This window comes from Procambarus clarkii, chromosome 94 (assembly GCF_040958095.1).
Source record: "Procambarus clarkii isolate CNS0578487 chromosome 94, FALCON_Pclarkii_2.0, whole genome shotgun sequence".
NCBI classification, from domain to species: domain Eukaryota; kingdom Metazoa; phylum Arthropoda; class Malacostraca; order Decapoda; family Cambaridae; genus Procambarus; species Procambarus clarkii.
Window position 1 is genome coordinate 13,711,054 of NC_091243.1, and position 18,747 is coordinate 13,729,800.

Consider the following 18,747-nt stretch of genomic DNA (forward strand, 5'->3'; position numbering starts at 1 on the left):
TCGTTGTCAGTCTTCCTTTGTAGTTGTTGTTGACTCTCATAGTGCCCTCATGGCTCTCGGGTCCTTTAATTCGGTTCATCCAGTAGTTGTCGAGATCCAGCATTGGCTGTTTCTCGTTCACAGTAAATTTAAGTCGGTTGAGTTTTGTTGGGTTCCCAGCCATATTGGTGTGTCTTTAAATGAACGTGCGGATGCTGCCGCCAAAGAAGCTGTCCGCTCTTGTCCCATCTCTCGTAAAGGCATTCCGTATTCTGACTTTTACCCGGTTATCCATTCCTCAGTCCTTACCCGTTGGCAGGCTTCTTGGTTGTCTGTTACTGGTAACAAGCTACGTACTCTTAAATGTTGTGTTTCCTCGTGGCAGTCCTCCTTCCACCGTAACCGGCGGTGGGAAACAGCTCTGGTGAGGTTGCGTATTGGCCATACTCGCTTAACCCATGGTCACTTGATGGAGCGCCGCCCTGCTCCTTATTGTCCTAGTTGCATTGTCCCTCTTACGGTCGTGCATGTCCTTCTTGAATGTCCTGACTTCCAGGACGAGCGTGTGTCTTGCTTTTCGACCGCCCCTCGCGGTCACCTGTCGCTCGATAGAATTCTTGGTGACTCGGATACTTTTGATATCGTTCGCCTTATGCGTTTTTGTTCTCGTATTGGCATCCTTGGTGATATTTAGCGCCCTCTGATTATTTTGCGTATTTGATGGTGCTACATAGCCTTCCCGGTTTGGTGCCTTCTTTTGATGATTACTTACTTACTTGACTTGACCTGATATTCACTCTGAATGAGTCAGACATAATGGAAATCAATTTCAAAATCCCCAAAGGGAATGAGTGATTGCAGTGTATTGATGTTTGAATATCTGGTGCAATTAAGAATAAATTACTACAGGGGACACGATTTGTGTGAAACACGGTGTCCTTTAACCACTGTGATGCACCACATTTATTGTGACATTCTGACTGTGCACTGAAAATAGTGTTCCAAAAACAGTATTTGTTCTTTTGGTATTGTTAATTGCACCCGGGAAGCACAAAAATCCAAGTACAAAGTCTCTATCTCTTGTAGTTTAGCTATAGTTGCCTGGAGAAGTTGCATTTTTTTTTGTGTGAAAATTAGGACATTTGCAGCATGGGAATAACTTTGTTGACCTATTTTCCATGTTTCTCACTTTATTTATTTAGTTTTTCACTCTAATAAATTGTATCTGTATCAAAGATGGTATTCATTATATATAACTTTGAAAATATACATATATTTGTGCATAAATATATGCACACCATGTATTTATTCATACTAATATATATATATGTCGTACCTAGTAGCCAGAACGCACTTCTCGGCCTACTATGCAAGGCCCGATTTGCCTAATAGTCCGAGTAATTTTCTTTATTTTCAAAATATTGTTTCCATTTGGTTTATTTGATCTAAAAAAAAGTTTAAATACTTTATTTTAGGATTGATTGAATTCTGGCTCTTGTCCATTTGCTAATTTTATGACCATAGACTAGACTAGGCTAAACTTCATTAATTGTAAATGTCAATCTGTCTTTTCAGATTGTACCAAGGGCTAGAATGGATTGGCAGTACTTTAAAGAGCAAATGACAAAGCTGTAACTCAATACTCAGTGGGTATGGAGAAGGCAAACCTCAAGCTGTGATGGTCTTCAGTAATATGTGAATGATTAGGTTATTTGCACCAATGTATGACTTATTTGTTAATTTTGTGTATTATTTGGAGATGTCATTACAAAAAATTGTAAAAGGAAAGTTGATGAATATTATTTTCATGGGCAAATATTCTTGAAAATTTGACCTAATAAGAGTGAGAGCTTCTGTTAATAGAAGAACAGTTGGACGTTTGTGTAAAAACTGTGATCAACCCAAGAAATGTCCAAAAATATTAAAATACTGTTCATGTACATATATAACAAAATGTGGTGAAGCTTCGGGGTGAAACCCAGAGAGAATAAACTGGTGCACTTTTGACTGAATTGAACCCTAGGAATGTATGTTACATGAACTCTGGTCCTAGTGGGACATGTTCACAATTAGAACAAATCCATTCATAGTGCATTACTGTTTTGGAATAAATTATTACTTAAAGTACTTAGAACATAATGTACATAATTTTTTTCACATTTGTGTCAAAAGTGGATGTATCCATGATTGTCTCATACAGTGATTGTTAAACATAATGTAGGCTTATTATGGCCTCATTTTAGGACCTATTTTGTATACAGTACAGTATATGCATATCCACTAGTTAATGGATAAAATATTTATTGAAAGTGATTATGAAATGAGGTGCTAGTTTTCATGAGGTACATAGCCAAGTTAGCATTTCTAAATGTGTAGAACCTAATGATTAATTAGGTTCATTAATTTCAGAATTTGAAATTATGAAGATCTTACAAATGTTGAGGCAAATATATTTTATTGCAGTTTTTATCCCAGAAGTATACAATATAGACAAATGTGCTTTACAAGATTTTAAATGTAATTGTCCAATCATTGTGTTCTGTCTTTCCTTCACCAATTATTCTTCTGTATTTTATATAATTATAATTAGATCATTCTTTACTTTATTTCAGTGTAGTTTAGTGAGCGATCACATATGTATACAACAATTGTGGCTTGGTGAAAGTCAGGTGAACTTCTGTTGCCTAAATATAATTTCTAATGTGTTGTACCAGAAGTGTTGACAGGAATGCTTTTAAGTCAGTTGCTAAATCATTATTATGGCTTCAAAAAGTATCCAACTTCATTTGTATACTGATCATCAAGAAGTGTAGCAAAAAAATTTGAATTCCTCTTAGATATTTCTATGGGGAGCCCCATTGGCTCCTTGTAGCTATCCCACTGATATAGTGCTATATTAGTTGGGGTCATCAGTCGAAGAGTTCTGGTTGCCTACTGGGATCTAGAGCCAAAATCTTGCCCCCCCCCCCTCAGAGAGGCACAGAGAGCAATGGCCTATGACCACTTTACAAAAATGACATAGCAGAGTATGTCATATTTGGCCATCTACCAGGGAAGAAACCCAGAAAGGTAGGCAAATCAAAACAGACCACTGTCTGGTTCAAAATTGTGAGCTACAGCCTCACAATAGCAAAAGAACTCCCCCAGAAATCAAACAAACAAGCAACACATCATCTAACTAGCCCCCCCTGCTCACTACACTGTAGTCCAGCCAGGGGCATTGGTGGGTGTCAGTGTGTTGGGCTCACAAGCTCAGTGCGGGAGTTTGCGGCAGTGTGGTTGGCGCTGCGGAGGATTCGAGTTCCTCGGGGCTCGGTGATCTGGCTCCATTTGGACTGCTTCCCTGTGGTTCAGTCTCAACCAGGGGGGGGGGGTATCTCTTCAGTCCATGGCTCTTTGGGGCTGGTTACTTCAGGTAGCTCTGTAACACTATAAATGGTTTTATTTAATATTTCACATACAACGAGAATCAAGTGACACAGGATAATGGTAGCGCTAGGCAGTCGGCCTTAGCATTTCAAAAGTAACATATTTTCAAGTGTTAATTGTTCACACGTTGAGTAGAGGTCAGGACGTATCAGGTGACCTTGCTCTCTGCTAAGCTGATAATTGCAGACGGGTGGCTGTGTTGTTTCCATCAAACGAGCTGCTGTTTAGGTGTGGTAGGAAGATAGCCAGAGGCTATCTCCTGGTAGGTGGAGCTTAGTTCCCGGTTCCCCCTTAAATATTCGTGGAATTGTTTACAGCTCTTTTGCTGAGTTCTCGGGGTTTAACTCTCCGCACCGTTCATGTTCAGGGAGTATCCAGTGTCCTGGCAGACGGCCTGTCGTGCATCATTCCTCTTTCCACGTAGAGGACGGTCAATGCCGCTTCCTTCTTTTGGCTTTGCTGGACATACTGGTGCCCAGAGGTGGGCCTCTTCGTGTTGGCGTGGTCTCAGTGTTTCCCATTGTACGTGGCGCCGTTCCCTGATTGCGATACTCTCGCAGAGAATGCTTTTCGGCAGGACTGGTTGAGGGGGGGGGGGGGATTCCTTTGCCTCCTCTCCTGGTCCAGCTGTTGTTCCGGGTTCTAGCTTGACTGGAATCCTTTCGGGGAAGAGTTCTTTTGGCCACATGGTGGCCAGCCCAACCTTGGTTTCAGGTGCGGCTTGCTCGGTGTCCAAACCCGGGTGTTTTTTCGGTGCTCCGGCTCTTTCAGCAGGTCGGTCCGGTGAAGTACCTTGCTGGTTCAACTTACTTCACTGCATTAAGCGTCTGGCATTTCTGACGCTTGTGTATTGCCATTTGTATGGTGATCTGGTGGCTTCTTTGATGGTGTCGGTCTTCATCTCGGTGACAGTATGAAGTCTCTTTGTGGTCTTTCTGCCATTTTCATTCTTTGTCAGTTTTGGACTCGGTTGTTTTGTCCTTTCTCTCGTGGCTTTTTCTAGATCAGCATCTCGTGAAATTCTGTTGTTTTCTATCGTGTGACGTTGGTGGGGCTGCCGCAGCATATGTTTGGGGTAGATGTCACTTCCGCTCCGTTTCATAAGCTTTCTTGTGCATTCTTTCACCTTCGGACTGCTCGTGCACCACCAGAACCTTCTTGGTCATTGGACTAGGTTCTTTTTCTTTCTTCTCCTCGGTTTGCGATAGCCCCTTTTGTTTGTGATTGTCTTTGAAACGTGTTGTTTTTGTTGGCCTTGACCTCTGGAGGTTGGGTTTGGGAGCTTTATGCTCTTCTCTGGCACCGGGGGCTTTGTTCGTTTGCAGCCATCTCCTTTTCTGGTAAAGAAAGAGACGCGGGCTTCTGAATGGGTCTGTTGGTTGTGGATGTTTGGTTGTTGAAGCCGAGGGTGCATCACGTTCTGTGTCCAGTAGCTGTTTTACGCCACTATCTGCAGGCCACCGGTTCTGTGCCGGTGGATGTGCTCTGGGTTGATCTGGTTTCCCTGGTTCCCTGTTCCAGGGCTCATGTTTCTCAGGTTGTCTACAGTGTTATTACGTCTAACCAGTCTACAGTCTATCCTTGCGCCCCATGATGTTAGGAAGTATGTTGCTCTTTCACTGTCTTTGGTAATATGTTTTGGGACGATGTTCGGGAGGATATGGAGGTTGAATAGGGGCCTGGCTGCCACGTATCTAGCGAACGTCCCAGGTCATTAGATCATTCTTTACTTTATTTCAGTGTAGTTTAGTGAGCGATCACATATGTATACTACAATTGTGGCTTGGTGAAAGTCAGGTGAACTTCTGTTGCCTAAATATAATTTCTAATGTGTTGTACCAGAAGTGTTGACAGGAATGCTTTTAAGTCAGTTGCTAAATCATTATTATGGCTTCAAAAAGTATCCAACTTCATTTGTATACTGATCATCAAGAAGTGTAGCAAAAAAATTTGAATTCCTCTTAGATATTTCTATGGGGAGCCCCATTGGCTCCTTGTAGCTATCCCACTGATATAGTGCTATATTAGTTGGGGTCATCAGTCGAAGAGTTCTGGTTGCCTACTGGGATCTAGAGCCAAAATCTTGCCCCCCCCCCCTCAGAGAGGCACAGAGAGCAATGGCCTATGACCACTTTACAAAAATGACATAGCAGAGTATGTCATATTTGGCCATCTACCAGGGAAGAAACCCAGAAAGGTAGGCAAATCAAAACAGACCACTGTCTGGTTCAAAATTGTGAGCTACAGCCTCACAATAGCAAAAGAACTCCCCCCAGAAATCAAACAAACAAGCAACACATCATCTAACTAGCCCCCCCTGCTCACTACACTGTAGTCCAGCCAGGGGCATTGGTGGGTGTCAGTGTGTTGGGCTCACAACTCAGTGCGGGAGTTTGCGGCAGTGTGGTTGGCGCTGCGGAGGATTCGAGTTCCTCGGGGCTCGGTGATCTGGCTCCATTTGGACTGCTTCCCTGTGGTTCAGTCTCAACCAGGGGGGGGGGTATCTCTTCAGTCCATGGCTCTTTGGGGCTGGTTACTTCAGGTAGCTCTGTAACACTATAAATGGTTTTATTTAATATTTCACATACAACGAGAATCAAGTGACACAGGATAATGGTAGCGCTAGGCAGTCGGCCTTAGCATTTCAAAAGTAACATATTTTCAAGTGTTAATTGTTCACACGTTGAGTAGAGGTCAGGACGTATCAGGTGACCTTGCTCTCTGCTAAGCTGATAATTGCAGACGGGTGGCTGTGTTGTTTCCATCAAACGAGCTGCTGTTTAGGTGTGGTAGGAAGATAGCCAGAGGCTATCTCCTGGTAGGTGGAGCTTAGTTCCCGGTTCCCCCTTAAATATTCGTGGAATTGTTTACAGCTCTTTTGCTGAGTTCTCGGGGTTTAACTCTCCGCACCGTTCATGTTCAGGGAGTATCCAGTGTCCTGGCAGACGGCCTGTCGTGCATCATTCCTCTTTCCACGTAGAGGACGGTCAATGCCGCTTCCTTCTTTTGGCTTTGCTGGACATACTGGTGCCCAGAGGTGGGCCTCTTCGTGTCGGCGTGGTCTCAGTGTTTCCCATTGTACGTGGCGCCGTTCCCTGATTGCGATACTCTCGCAGAGAATGCTTTTCGGCAGGACTGGTTGAGGGGGGGGGGGGATTCCTTTGCCTCCTCTCCTGGTCCAGCTGTTGTTCTGGGTTCTAGCTTGACTGGAATCCTTTCGGGGAAGAGTTCTTTTGGCCACATGGTGGCCAGCCCAACCTTGGTTTCAGGTGCGGCTTGCTCGGTGTCCAAACCCGGGTGTTTTTTCGGTGCTCCGGCTCTTTCAGCAGGTCGGTCCGGTGAAGTACCTTGCTGGTTCAACTTACTTCACTGCATTAAGCGTCTGGCATTTCTGACGCTTGTGTATTGCCATTTGTATGGTGATCTGGTGGCTTCTTTGATGGTGTCGGTCTTCATCTCGGTGACAGTATGAAGTCTCTTTGTGGTCTTTCTGCCATTTTCATTCTTTGTCAGTTTTGGACTCGGTTGTTTTGTCCTTTCTCTCGTGGCTTTTTCTAGATCAGCATCTCGTGAAATTCTGTTGTTTTCCTATCGTGTGACGTTGGTGGGGCTGCCGCAGCATATGTTTGGGGTAGATGTCACTTCCGCTCCGTTTCATAAGCTTTCTTGTGCATTCTTTCACCTTCGGACTGCTCGTGCACCACCAGAACCTTCTTGGTCATTGGACTAGGTTCTTTTTCTTTCTTCTCCTCGGTTTGCGATAGCCCCTTTTGTTTGTGATTGTCTTTGAAACGTGTTGTTTTTGTTGGCCTTGACCTCTGGAGGTTGGGTTTGGGAGCTTTATGCTCTTCTCTGGCACCGGGGGCTTTGTTCGTTTGCAGCCATCTCCTTTTCTGGTAAAGAAAGAGACGCGGGCTTCTGAATGGGTCTGTTGGTTGTGGATGTTTGGTTGTTGAAGCCGAGGGTGCATCACGTTCTGTGTCCAGTAGCTGTTTTACGCCACTATCTGCAGGCCACCAGTTCTGTGCCGGTGGATGTGCTCTGGGTTGATCTGGTTTCCCTGGTTCCCTGTTCCAGGGCTCATGTTTCTCAGGTTGTCTACAGTGTTATTACGTCTAACCAGTCTACAGTCTATCCTTGCGCCCCATGATGTTAGGAAGTATGTTGCTCTTTCACTGTCTTTGGTAATATGTTTTGGGACGATGTTCGGGAGGATATGGAGGTTGAATAGGGTCCTGGCTGCCACGTATCTAGCGAACGTCCCAGGTTCTCTGGAGCTTTGTAGCCTTTGGGCGCCGGTCACGGCCGTGTATCGGTAGTTAGCTTCAGGGAGCCGAAAGGGCTTCCCACAGAAAACCAGCATTGAATATAAGCAAATTCCAGTTTCTGGGTGAGCCCTGGAGGCTCTGCAAACCTCCCCTTCCCTAGGTCAGTAGCTTTCATCATTCCAAAACTGAATGAGTGGGTTGCCGGCTCCCCAGGCCAGCTCTCTCTCTTCCTACGGGGAGCCCCTGCGGCGGGAAGGGGGAGGCTCATCACCCCCCCCCACCCGCATCATCCAACATCATCTAGTTGGATAGTTGGATGATGTGTTGCGTGTTTTTATTTTTTTTCTGGGAGAATTCTTTTGCTATTTTGAGGCTGTAGCTCTCAATTTTCAACTAGACTGGTCTGTTTTAATTTGCATTCCTTTCTGGGTGCCTTCCCTAGTAGATGGCAAAGTATGCCATACTTTAAATGTAAAGTACTCATAGTCTATTGCTCTCTGCACCTCTTTGAAGGGGCCAGATTCTGGTTCTGGTCTGCAATAGGCAACAAGAACTCTGATGACCCCAACCAATATAGCACTATATCAGTGGGATAGCCTTAGGGAGCTTCCAGGGTTCACTCAGAAACTGGCGTTTCATTACATTCAATGCTGTTTTTGTAAGACTTTTTATAATAATAATGACAGTTTTATCACCTTTTTCTCCATTCAGAAAAGTAATTTCTTGTAGTATAGTCTTGCTCCTTTCTCAAATTTTTATCACATTCATCTCATACATATGATGCCTCTTTCCATATCCAATGTCTTTATTTCTACTCAATAAATTTCTACCACATTTGAGCTTTGTGCTAGAAAACTAGTAGCTTTTAATTGTAGGGTGGTTCTAATAGGGCACCTCAATGTCCCAAAAGAATTACATTCCACACTAATTCTTTGCTCTTGAATTACTCTTTTATTCCTTAATCTTGTAATATTCAGACAATGCTCAGCTTAGACAATGTATTGAATATGCAGTATATTATATGCAGAAAACGTTTCACTGCAGGAAGTGTCAAATCTACAGTGAGGCACATTACTGCAAGAGAATCTAACTTATCATTTGATTGTGTTTCATACTGGGAACAGTGAAGCCTCTCCATCACAATGCCTTTCATATTTTGATGTATTACTAGCAAATATCACTGTTTACTTCTGACTTCTACTGTTTAGTTGAAGAAACTGGACATTGAAGTACATTTTACAGGTATGTTGTTACCATAATGTGTGTGTGTATTCAGCCACAACCACCATACATAAAATTCTCTATATAGATGAATTTTCGAATGTTTAAGCTTCCTCGTTAACTTCGTTTTCACTTGGCATTTAGACTGGGGCACGGTATGGCAAAGTAATGACTCGATTTTAAATTGTACTGTAATTGAAATTTTTTAATTCAAATATGAGGTGACACACTTTTGAGTTGCAAAATATTATAACCTTCCTAGTGCCAGTCTTTTATGCCAAAAGTGATCTGAATTTAATGAATTATGATCTGAAATTTGTGATGTTTAAAGAGTAAAAGTTGCATAGGTAACCATAAGGGCATCATAATTATAAAGCTCTTATGTAAATTCTTTCCCTAAAGTTAAGGAAGTAATGTGTCTTAGGGGTTAATTTTATAAGAAATAATAATTAGCAACTGAATTATTTTTGTGTGTATGTTAAGAATATAAAGCTCAGACTAGTGGAGAGGTGACCTATTCTTCAACAATGGATCCTGCTCTAGCCAGTTACCTGTCTTTTATACATGCTCCTAATTATTTACCTTTTACTGTTAGTGTTATCAATATAGAACCAATTTTGGTGTTAAATATTCTTAAATAATGGTCTTGATCATTGATCTGTGTATTTTTGTAATAAACATTTATTCTTTATCATGTTAACCATAATTTATTCACATAATGTATATAGTGTACTGTGACAATTTTTTTTATAGTTTTTGCATTGGAATTTATGCTATTTATATTGGTTTAAAAAATCACATTGGAGAGAACCAAAGAACTACTGCCAAGATTTGTTATGAAGACTAATCACACTTGTCACATTTACTGCCATTGAACAATGCATTTGATGTTTTTCAATAGATATATGTACAAGTGGTTTAGGTCTTCAATATTTTATCTTTAAAAGTTCACATTACTGTAGTTTACTTCAATTTTAATTTTTATCCAATTGTTATGTTTTGTATTTGATAGTTTTCAAAATTTCCACTGTTGAAGAGTTAAATTTGTTTACAGTAAGCTGGGATTAAATTTCAAGAACTTGATCTGAATTGGGTTACAACATAAGAAAAATAATTATAAGCCTATTTTGTTTGGTAATGTCATGTTCTCGGACAAAACAATTATACTGTAATGGCAATGTGTACAGTAGACAGCATCCCCCCCCCCAAAAAAAAAAAATTATCTTTAATTTTGACTAGCATGCCCTCTCATTGTGTTAGGTTGTACAAAAACCAAACACTAAATTTCAGCAAAATGAAATATTTAACGCTGCTGCCAGACAATAGATATTTAGATCAACATGTTATAAATGTAGTACAGTGGTACCTCGCATAACGATCGCCCCAAAAGGTGAATATTTTGGGTAACGAACGGCCCGATCGGCGTCAAATTGTCCTGCATGACGAATGCTCGTTTGAGTAACGTCAACACCACATGGTGGGGTCGTGCTGCTTGCACATTTCAGATGCCTCCGACGATACACATAAATTATGTTGTTCTTGTTTAAAGATCCTAATGATGTAATGATGCTGGGATATAAAAGGGTGACTGCTGAGATGTTGCAAAGCATTGACGTTTTTGTAGAAAAAAAGAAATGAAATTTCTGATATACAACAAATGTCAAAAAGGTTCGTTCGGTGTTCGGCAGGTAGGCTGCTCCATTATAACAATCTTTCTTTGTTTCAAATGTGTTCCATTTGTTTTGTATTTGTCATTTACGTCTCGATAATGGAGCAGCCTACCTTACATAATCGGAAAAACCATTATGACATTTTCTTTTCTTCAAATGTGTTCAATATTTATTTGTCATTTGTCTTATAGCAAAAGGTTCGTTCAGTGGTCAGCAGGTAGGCTGCTCCATGTTTCTTAAATAAAAAATAAAAAAAATAAAAGAACTGTTGAAACAATTTGAAAAATTGACAAATGCCATAAAGGTTCGTTCAGGGTTTGCGGGTAGGCTGCTCCATTATTGAGACGTAAGTGACAAATACAAAACAAATGGAACACATTTGAAACAAAGAAAGATCATCATAATGGAGCAGCCTACCTGACAAACACTGAACGAACCTTTTGCTATAACGAATGTGAAAGACTGGGGCTGCTGGCTGGGTTAGTACTGCATGAGCAACCATTTGTGGCACACGTGCCTCTGGCTCCTAAACACCTGTCCGACACGGTGTTGAAAGATTGTGCTCAGTCAGTGAAATTCGGACCTTATTATTTGAAGAACATAAGGGTCATAATATTGGTGAAGCTATGCGCAATAAATACTTAACACAACGGTCGGATGCAAGTGATACAGCACCTATGAGGATGATACAGTGAGCGTATCCAGTTGTAGCTCTGAGCCCCACCCTTGCCATCTCCAATTTATATAGATGATACATAGATGAATCGTTTTCTGCATTCAGTGATGATGCATCCGATACAAGTAGCATAGATGAACAGTGTTAGCAGCTTCCATGGTGGTGTTTTCCATAGATATTTTCAAGAATACCTGAATCTCTTCCTGACTGATGGACACTCTTTGAGGCTAGCTGATTCTCTTCCTGTGTGGGACCTTACAAAGCGATCTTTTCAAGACTACCTTACAATTTGAGCTTTTCCTATAATCGTTTCAATACTACCTTATGCTTTACAAGCTTGGCTACATAGCACCTACAAGTACTAAAGCCAAGGGTGCACGCGAGTGTGTTATTTGCAAGCACATAGAACGATGAAATAGGAAGCGAAAATCTATCTGTAGCTGGTGCAACGAGAGCAAAATCGCGCTGTGTACCATGGACTACTACGTTGATTATTACGCACCTCCAAAGTACTGAGTGTAATACAGTGTGTTACTGTGTAAATGGTATGTGAAACTGTACATATTGTAATTTTAGTGTATTTTTACCACGTAATATTGTGACAATAAACATTTATTGTGGACACATTACTGACACATGTATCACAGTTGCATGGAAAATTATGAACAAGTATACATATTGTAAAGGTCACAAATATGCATCATATATGACAAAAGAATCAAATAAAACCGCATTGGAAATACATAGAAAAAATATTTGAAAAAATATTTGTGGCAACACGTGGTGCTTGAATGGCCTGCGCGACTGTGTCTAGGAGCTTCACACACGGGCGACCAGCCCCTGATGACATCACAGCGCACCTTGTCCACGTCCTCACAGCCAAAGTAAGTGGAATTTGAAAATTATTTTTATATAGGGAAGGTTCAGGGAAGGTAATTTATCATTTTACAAAGAAAAATGATTTTTTGTGAACATTTGATGTCATGCACACTGGGGGAATTTCACAATAAACACAGTACATCACAGTGGTTAAATGGGGACATTTGTTTTGTATGACGTCCGTTTCACATGACGAACATGGAACAGATTAAATTCGTTATTCGAATTTCACTGTATTTCCACAGCACAGCAAGAGGTAAACAGTTTGGTGAACATAGAATGATTTTAGTATCTGATAAACATCTGAACATCTGCTCTATGTTATTTGAAAATGTTAAAAAAATATTTTTTCTATGGAGAGTCCCTTCAGCTCCCCAGAGCTATACCGGGCTGATGTGTATATATTAGACCATGACAACAGTCAATCGATGGAGTTCTAGGCCTACTGGGGTCCAGCCCCGAAACCTGGCCACCTCAGAGAGGCATGAGGAGCAATGGCCTATAGACACCCCCTGTTTAATTGGAAGCAGTCTGTCTGCCATCTACCAGGTCAGGCACCCAGAAATGTAGGAATTCCAAAACAAACTACAGCTGGTTAAAAATTGCAAACCGAAAGCCGAACTAGCAAGCAGAACTCCCCAATCGAAAACGCGCAAACAAACATGACGTCACCACAGCCACTGTGCCCTTGTCTGCGCAACGACCCCCCTCGCACTGGCTACCCAACCTCAGTTCAGAGGCTGTTGTGTTTGGTGGCGGTCAATAGACTCTGGCTGCATCCTTTTTAGCAGTGCTGTCCATAGTGGTGGTGGTATACTGTATGGTGGTGTGTGAGCCAGGAGTAACAAGAGTACTGGGGCTGCATGCACCTAGGGCCACCTTCCCTAGGTGTCCTGTAGGTACTACCCTTGCAGTTTAGGGTTATCTTCCATAAGCCGTTCAGAAGACTACCTCCGCGTGGTTCTTTTGCTGCTCGGTGATTGCCCGCCCTTGGGGTCAGCTGGGGTTGTTTTTATTCCTGTTTGACCTTGGGTAGGAGGAGGTATCGTCTCTGGCTTTGGCGCAAGGTACTGTGCAGCTGTCTGATATATGCATAGCGGCCGGTTCTGTTCCCCTGCAGATGTGTTTTTGCGGGGTTTTTCTTTTCTTTTTGTTTTGTTTGCCTGGTACGGGTCTGCCTTGTGTGGTTATAGGTCCACTTGTATATTGGTGCTCCTCCTCTAGGCCCCTGTGATTACACACAGCGCAGGGGTTCAGCTTTTAATTTGATTGCTTGGTAGTTCTGGGATAACTGGTTAGCAGTACCTTGCCTGGGCTTCCCTTAGCAGTCAGCCTAAGGGCCCTGGGAACCCCCCATTGGGGCTCCTTGGACCGATGGAGGAGTCCTCCAAGTCCCACCTTGCTTTATGCGAGTTTGAGGGTTGCTCTGTCCCATTGTCTCAGGATGACAATCACCGTCTTTGCCTCCGCCATGATTCCTGTTGGGTCAATGACATCTTTGACCCAGGTTCCTGCGAGTGGTGTTCCTTGCTGGTTCTCCAGTTCACCCAGTCCGATAATACTGTTGATCGGGTGCAGGCAGCATCTGTGTTGCATGCATGGTTTAGGTTGCTGCAACAGTCTAGGTTAATTGCCTTTCAGGATGTCCCGCGGCTGCCCCACTTTGGTTATAGAGACACGAATGTAGGGCTGTTAGTCGCTTTGACCTTGGTTTCGTCCGTGCCCCCCCTTGTCCTTCCCTTACTGTGGTTCATCCTGCCCCCATCCCCTTCCCCTTCTCCTGGCTCCCAAACGTCTGAGGGTTTCGGAGTCGGGGCAGGGTTCTATTGGTGGTGAGACTTGGCCGGCTTCAGGGACTGCCCCTTCTGGATTGGTGGCGAAGGCATTCGAACCTGTTCCTCCTGCTGGAGCTTTTAGATCGCGCCAGCGGGCCCCCTTCATCCCTGCTTTTCCAGTGGACTCTGGCTTTTTCTCCAGAGGCAGAGGGTTTGGAGGACGGCTCTACCCCGGGTCCTGCCGTGGAGGATCCTGGAGCTGGGGAGGAGTTGACTTGGGGGGCTTGGGCCCCGTTTGACCCTGTTTGGGTGTTGATACTTTCAGCATGGAGCTTGTTACAGGGTGAGAGTTTTTGTCCCTCTCCCTGTACAAGTTTGTTATGAGTGCAACTCCTTCCTGGGTTCGGTTCCGGGTTTAGTTGGGTTCCTCAGTTCCCTCCTTCCTGAAGTTTTCGGCTTCCCATTTCCCACAGAGGGAGGTGCTGGAGGCCCTTGCAGCTTACCTCCTGTGAGACCCAGATTACGCTTCGATTATGGACCCTTATTTTGAGCTTGGCTCCTTTTTTCTTACTGGGTCCGTTATGAGGTGGAGGGGTCTTCCTGGTTGGCAGACTGCCTTTTCTGTTCGTTAAGGGCTTGGCATTCATTGTCAGACTCGAACGCTTGAATGGCGGGAGATGACTACAGTCGTTCAGGTTTTCCGGGGGGGGGGGGGAAGGCATGAATTTGAGCACCTCAATGTGGGCTTGTTTGCCCCTGTGCTTCCTCGTGATATCGGCCAGGTGCAGCTTCATGTGCAGGTTCCCTCCCTTTTGGCATCCCTGGTGGCTGAGGATTTGCGCACCCATGGGCATTTAGCTACGGTCTTGCTTTTCTTTTCTCTACTGTAGCTGATTTTGGACTGGCTCGAGGAGGATGTGGAGGAGCAGGGTTCCGGGCCGGTGTCTGGTGTGCTTGCCTCGGAGGCTCGGGCATCGGCTACAATGTTGAGGTTGTTTGCGCCGATTCTGAGGGCGGCGGTTTCTGTTCCTTGCTTCTCGCCTCGTGTGCCGACAGGCAGTACTTGTCTACTCTTTGGAATCTGCTTGGCCCTGGCTCTTAGATTTTCGTCCCCTTTTTATCTGTTGCTGTGTGCAGAGTCTGCGGTGGTGCTTTTGCTGCAGGTGGGTTCATCTAGTTGATGGTCTATGTCGAACTTGTTTGTATTCCGGGGGGGGGGGGGGGATTTGGGGTGGACCTACCGGACGGGTTGTGCCAGGGCTCGGGGTGCCTTTGGTTGTCGTAAACCAGAAGTGCCAGATTCAGGGCCTGATGGAGGGCGGGGAGGCTCTCACTGTTTGCTCTGGCCTGGTCTCACAATTAGTGGAGTTGGATAATTCCTCCTCCTTTGGGGGGATCTGGGCTGGTAGGGCAGGACTCTTCCCCCTGTTCTTTTTCAGGTCTTCCTGGAGTGGGTTCGCTTGGACGTAGTCGAATCGACGGCGTCCCTCAGGTTGGTTTCCTGCCTGTTTTCAGTTCTGGTTTCTGCGGGGACGTTCCTTCCACCGCTCCCGTGATCGCTGGGTTCAGATCCCAGGAGCTTTATGTCGTCTGCTGAGTCACTGGCCTGGTGGTTTCGGTTCTGGTGATAGTTTCATTCGTTTGCAGCCGTCTCCTTCTTTTTTGGCGGAGAATGAGTCTGCTGCTTTCCGGAAGAAAAGGGTTGTTGATGCTTGGTTGGTTTGGCCGGGGGTGCATCATGCTTTGTGTCCGGTTACGGCTCTTCGCCGTTACTTGTGTGCCACGTCCTCTGTGGCAGGGGATGTGCTTTGGTTGGACCCAGTTTCCCTTCTTCCGTGCTCCAGGGTGCAAGTCTCCCAGGTCGTCCGCAGGATTATTCGGTCCAGCCAGCATGCGGTCTATCCCTGTGCCCACAACGTTCGTAAGTTCGCAGCTTTGGCTGCTGTTTTTGGTAATATGTTCTGGGTTGATATTCGGGCACTGGGCTTTTGGAGGTTGAACAGGGTCCTGGACGCATGGTACTTCGTTAATGTTCTTGGCTCTTCTTGGGCATGTGTAACCTTGGGTCGCAGGTTGCAACTCAACTTCGAGTTGCATAGCGAGTGATGGCTGCCTCCTGGGTAGTCCCTTTTATTCTTTATCTTTGATTAGGTAGCTCTGGGGAGCCGAAGGGGCTCTCCACAGAAAACCAGCGTTGAATGAAATGAAATGCCATTTTCTGTGTGAGACCCGGAGGATCCCTGGCATCGCTCCCTCCCTCTGGTCGGTATTTTTTTTTTTGCGTTTTTGATATTCAGCCTCTGAACTGAGGAGAGTAGCTGGCGGGAGGTCTGGGACCCCCCCCCCCCAGTCCTCCTCCAGGGGAGGGGGAGATTGCGCAAACGGATGTGCGGCGGTTGTGGTGACATCATGCATGTTTGCTTATTTTTTATTGGGGAGTTCTGCTTGCTAGTTCGGCTTTCGGTTTGCAATTTTTGACCAGCAGTAGTTTGTTTTGGAATTCCTACCTTTCTGGGTGCCTTACCTGGTAGATGGCAGACAAAGACTACTTCCAATTACACAGGGGTGTCTTTAGGCCATTGCTCCTTGTGCTTCTCTTGAGGGGGGCTGGGTTCTGGCTCTGGTCCCCAGTAGGCCTAGAACTCCATCGATTGACTATTGCCACGGTCTAATATATACACACATCCGCCCGGTATAGCTTCGGGGAGCCTCGTTACGTTTCATTACATTACATTCAACGCTGGTTTTTTGTATATATAGTACTGTATACTGTATATAATTGCCTCTAATGATTTGCCAATATTTGAATTTTTTTTTTTTTTTTACTTAGCACAAAGATGTGGCAACTGTTTCTAACAACTTACGAGAACTCCCCATTCAACATGTAGAAGTTTTCTCTAAATCCCTTTAGGTGTTTGAATGTCTGAGGATTCTTAATGAGGCTACCTCCAAAGTTAGAAATTCCTAGTTGGTAAAAGGCCTCAATGTAAAGAGTAGGTATATGAACTCTGCTGCCATGCGTAAAGTAGCAGTTTTTTAATGCATGAAAAATTACATTTATCAGGATACATAAGTAATAAAAATAATGTTGAACATGATTGATAATTTAACCCCTCATATCACCATATCTTAGTTACACACAAATGTTTATTATATAGTACTGTATATATACTGAACTATGTTAATATCCTTAGTGGATATTATGAAGGATATAATCCTCAGTGGATCAATTAAATATGGTGATTTAATTTATTAAAGTTATCATGTGTACCATATGACCTCATTTGTTTTTATATGATATGTGGATATCTTATGTAAAGAATATTTAAATTACTTGGTATTAGTGTATAGAGTATGGAATTCACTAAGTTAGTCCAAAGCCAAAGGCAGCATATGTGTATTTTTGTATTTTAACTAAAAAAAATTTTGCTCTTTATATGGAAGGTTTTGGCTAGTTCAGTAACTGATATATATACTATATTAGTCATTTTTTATTAGTCGGTTTTGAAAGATATTTTTCAGCATTTACTCTAGATTTGTACAATTGAGCAATCAGAGCTTCAAGAGTAAATAGTAAAATTATGAGTAATAGTACCTTGCATTGTTCTGGTTATTGTTTTTTTATACACACACAAATAACTTCACAGTTTCCACCAACACACATCTTTTCCATACAGGAATATATGCTTAGATGTAAAGGTTGCTTTAATAATTTTTATGATTAATGTGATCATACTTGCTCATTTACCATTTGTCATATAATACATAAATAATGATGGTATATTTGATTTTGATCTAAAATTTTCGAAATTTGTGGGAAACGTATGATCGTTCACACATAAATTACCCCAACTCTGAGGAGCAAAAACATGGTTGTCCCTATACATTTCAGTATAACTGGGAAATATTAAATACCTGTATTATGCATTAAAATATATTTATGGTGTTCAAAAAGAGTACCGCATATGCATGTACATATAACACTCGGTAATGTACGTGACTGCACATATATGTGTAATGTCAAGTAATTTTTAATTGTAAATAGTATAAAGAAATGCTGGTTAGGTTATAGTGTGTGGCAATGGTGTTGTAATGGCTTGGTAAGGCATTTTGCCTAACAATCAGACATATTGTCTGCATTTTTTAAAATGTCTGCATACCATATTTCATAATTGTAAATAAAAAGGTTTATTTTAAATAAAAATAATTTAAATTTTATATTTTTTTCTCCTTATTTTTATCAAATATATATTACAGTACTGTACAGAACAGCAGAGCACTGTACAGCACTGCACAGCACTGTACTGCACTGTACAGCAAAGAGCTTTACAGCACTGTATAGTACAGTGCTGTACAGTAAAGCTCTATACAGCACTGTAATTCTGTACAGTACTGCAGAGCACTGTACAGAACTGAACAGCACTAAACAGTACAGAACTGTACAGCGCTAAACAGTACAGAATGTACAGCACTACAGCACTGCACAGTACAGCACTGTACAGTACAACAGAACACTGTACAGTACAGCTCTGTGCAGTACAGCACTATACAGCATTTCTAAGGGATTCCAAGTAGGATTTCTAGTAGGATTCCTAGTAGGATTTCTAGGGAATTTCTAGTAGGACTTTTACTACAATTCATAGTAAGGTTTCTAGTAGGATTTCCAGGTGATTTCTAGTAGGATTTCTAGGATAATTTCTAGTAGGATTTCTAAGGGATTCTTAGTAGGATTTCTAATAGGATTTCTAGTAGGAGTTCCAGTAGGATTTCTAGTAGAATTTCTAATAGGTTTTCTAGGTGATTTATAGTAGGATTTCTAGGGGATTCTTAGTAGGATTTCTATTAGGATT

General features: G+C 42.9%; 1 protein-coding gene across 1 annotated transcript in view; it reads left to right on the plus strand.

Annotated features, from left to right (window-relative positions):
- The window catches only part of Arl5 (ADP-ribosylation factor-like 5), a 31,972-nt gene extending 13,862 nt beyond the window's left edge, over positions 1–18,110 (plus strand). Inside the window, exon 4 of the mRNA XM_045729668.2 lies at positions 1,555–18,110. Coding sequence (XP_045585624.1) covers positions 1,555–1,603 — 49 coding nt within the window. The 3' untranslated portion in view covers positions 1,604–18,110. The remainder of the gene's footprint in view (positions 1–1,554) is intronic.
- Positions 18,111–18,747: the final 637 nt, after the last annotated feature.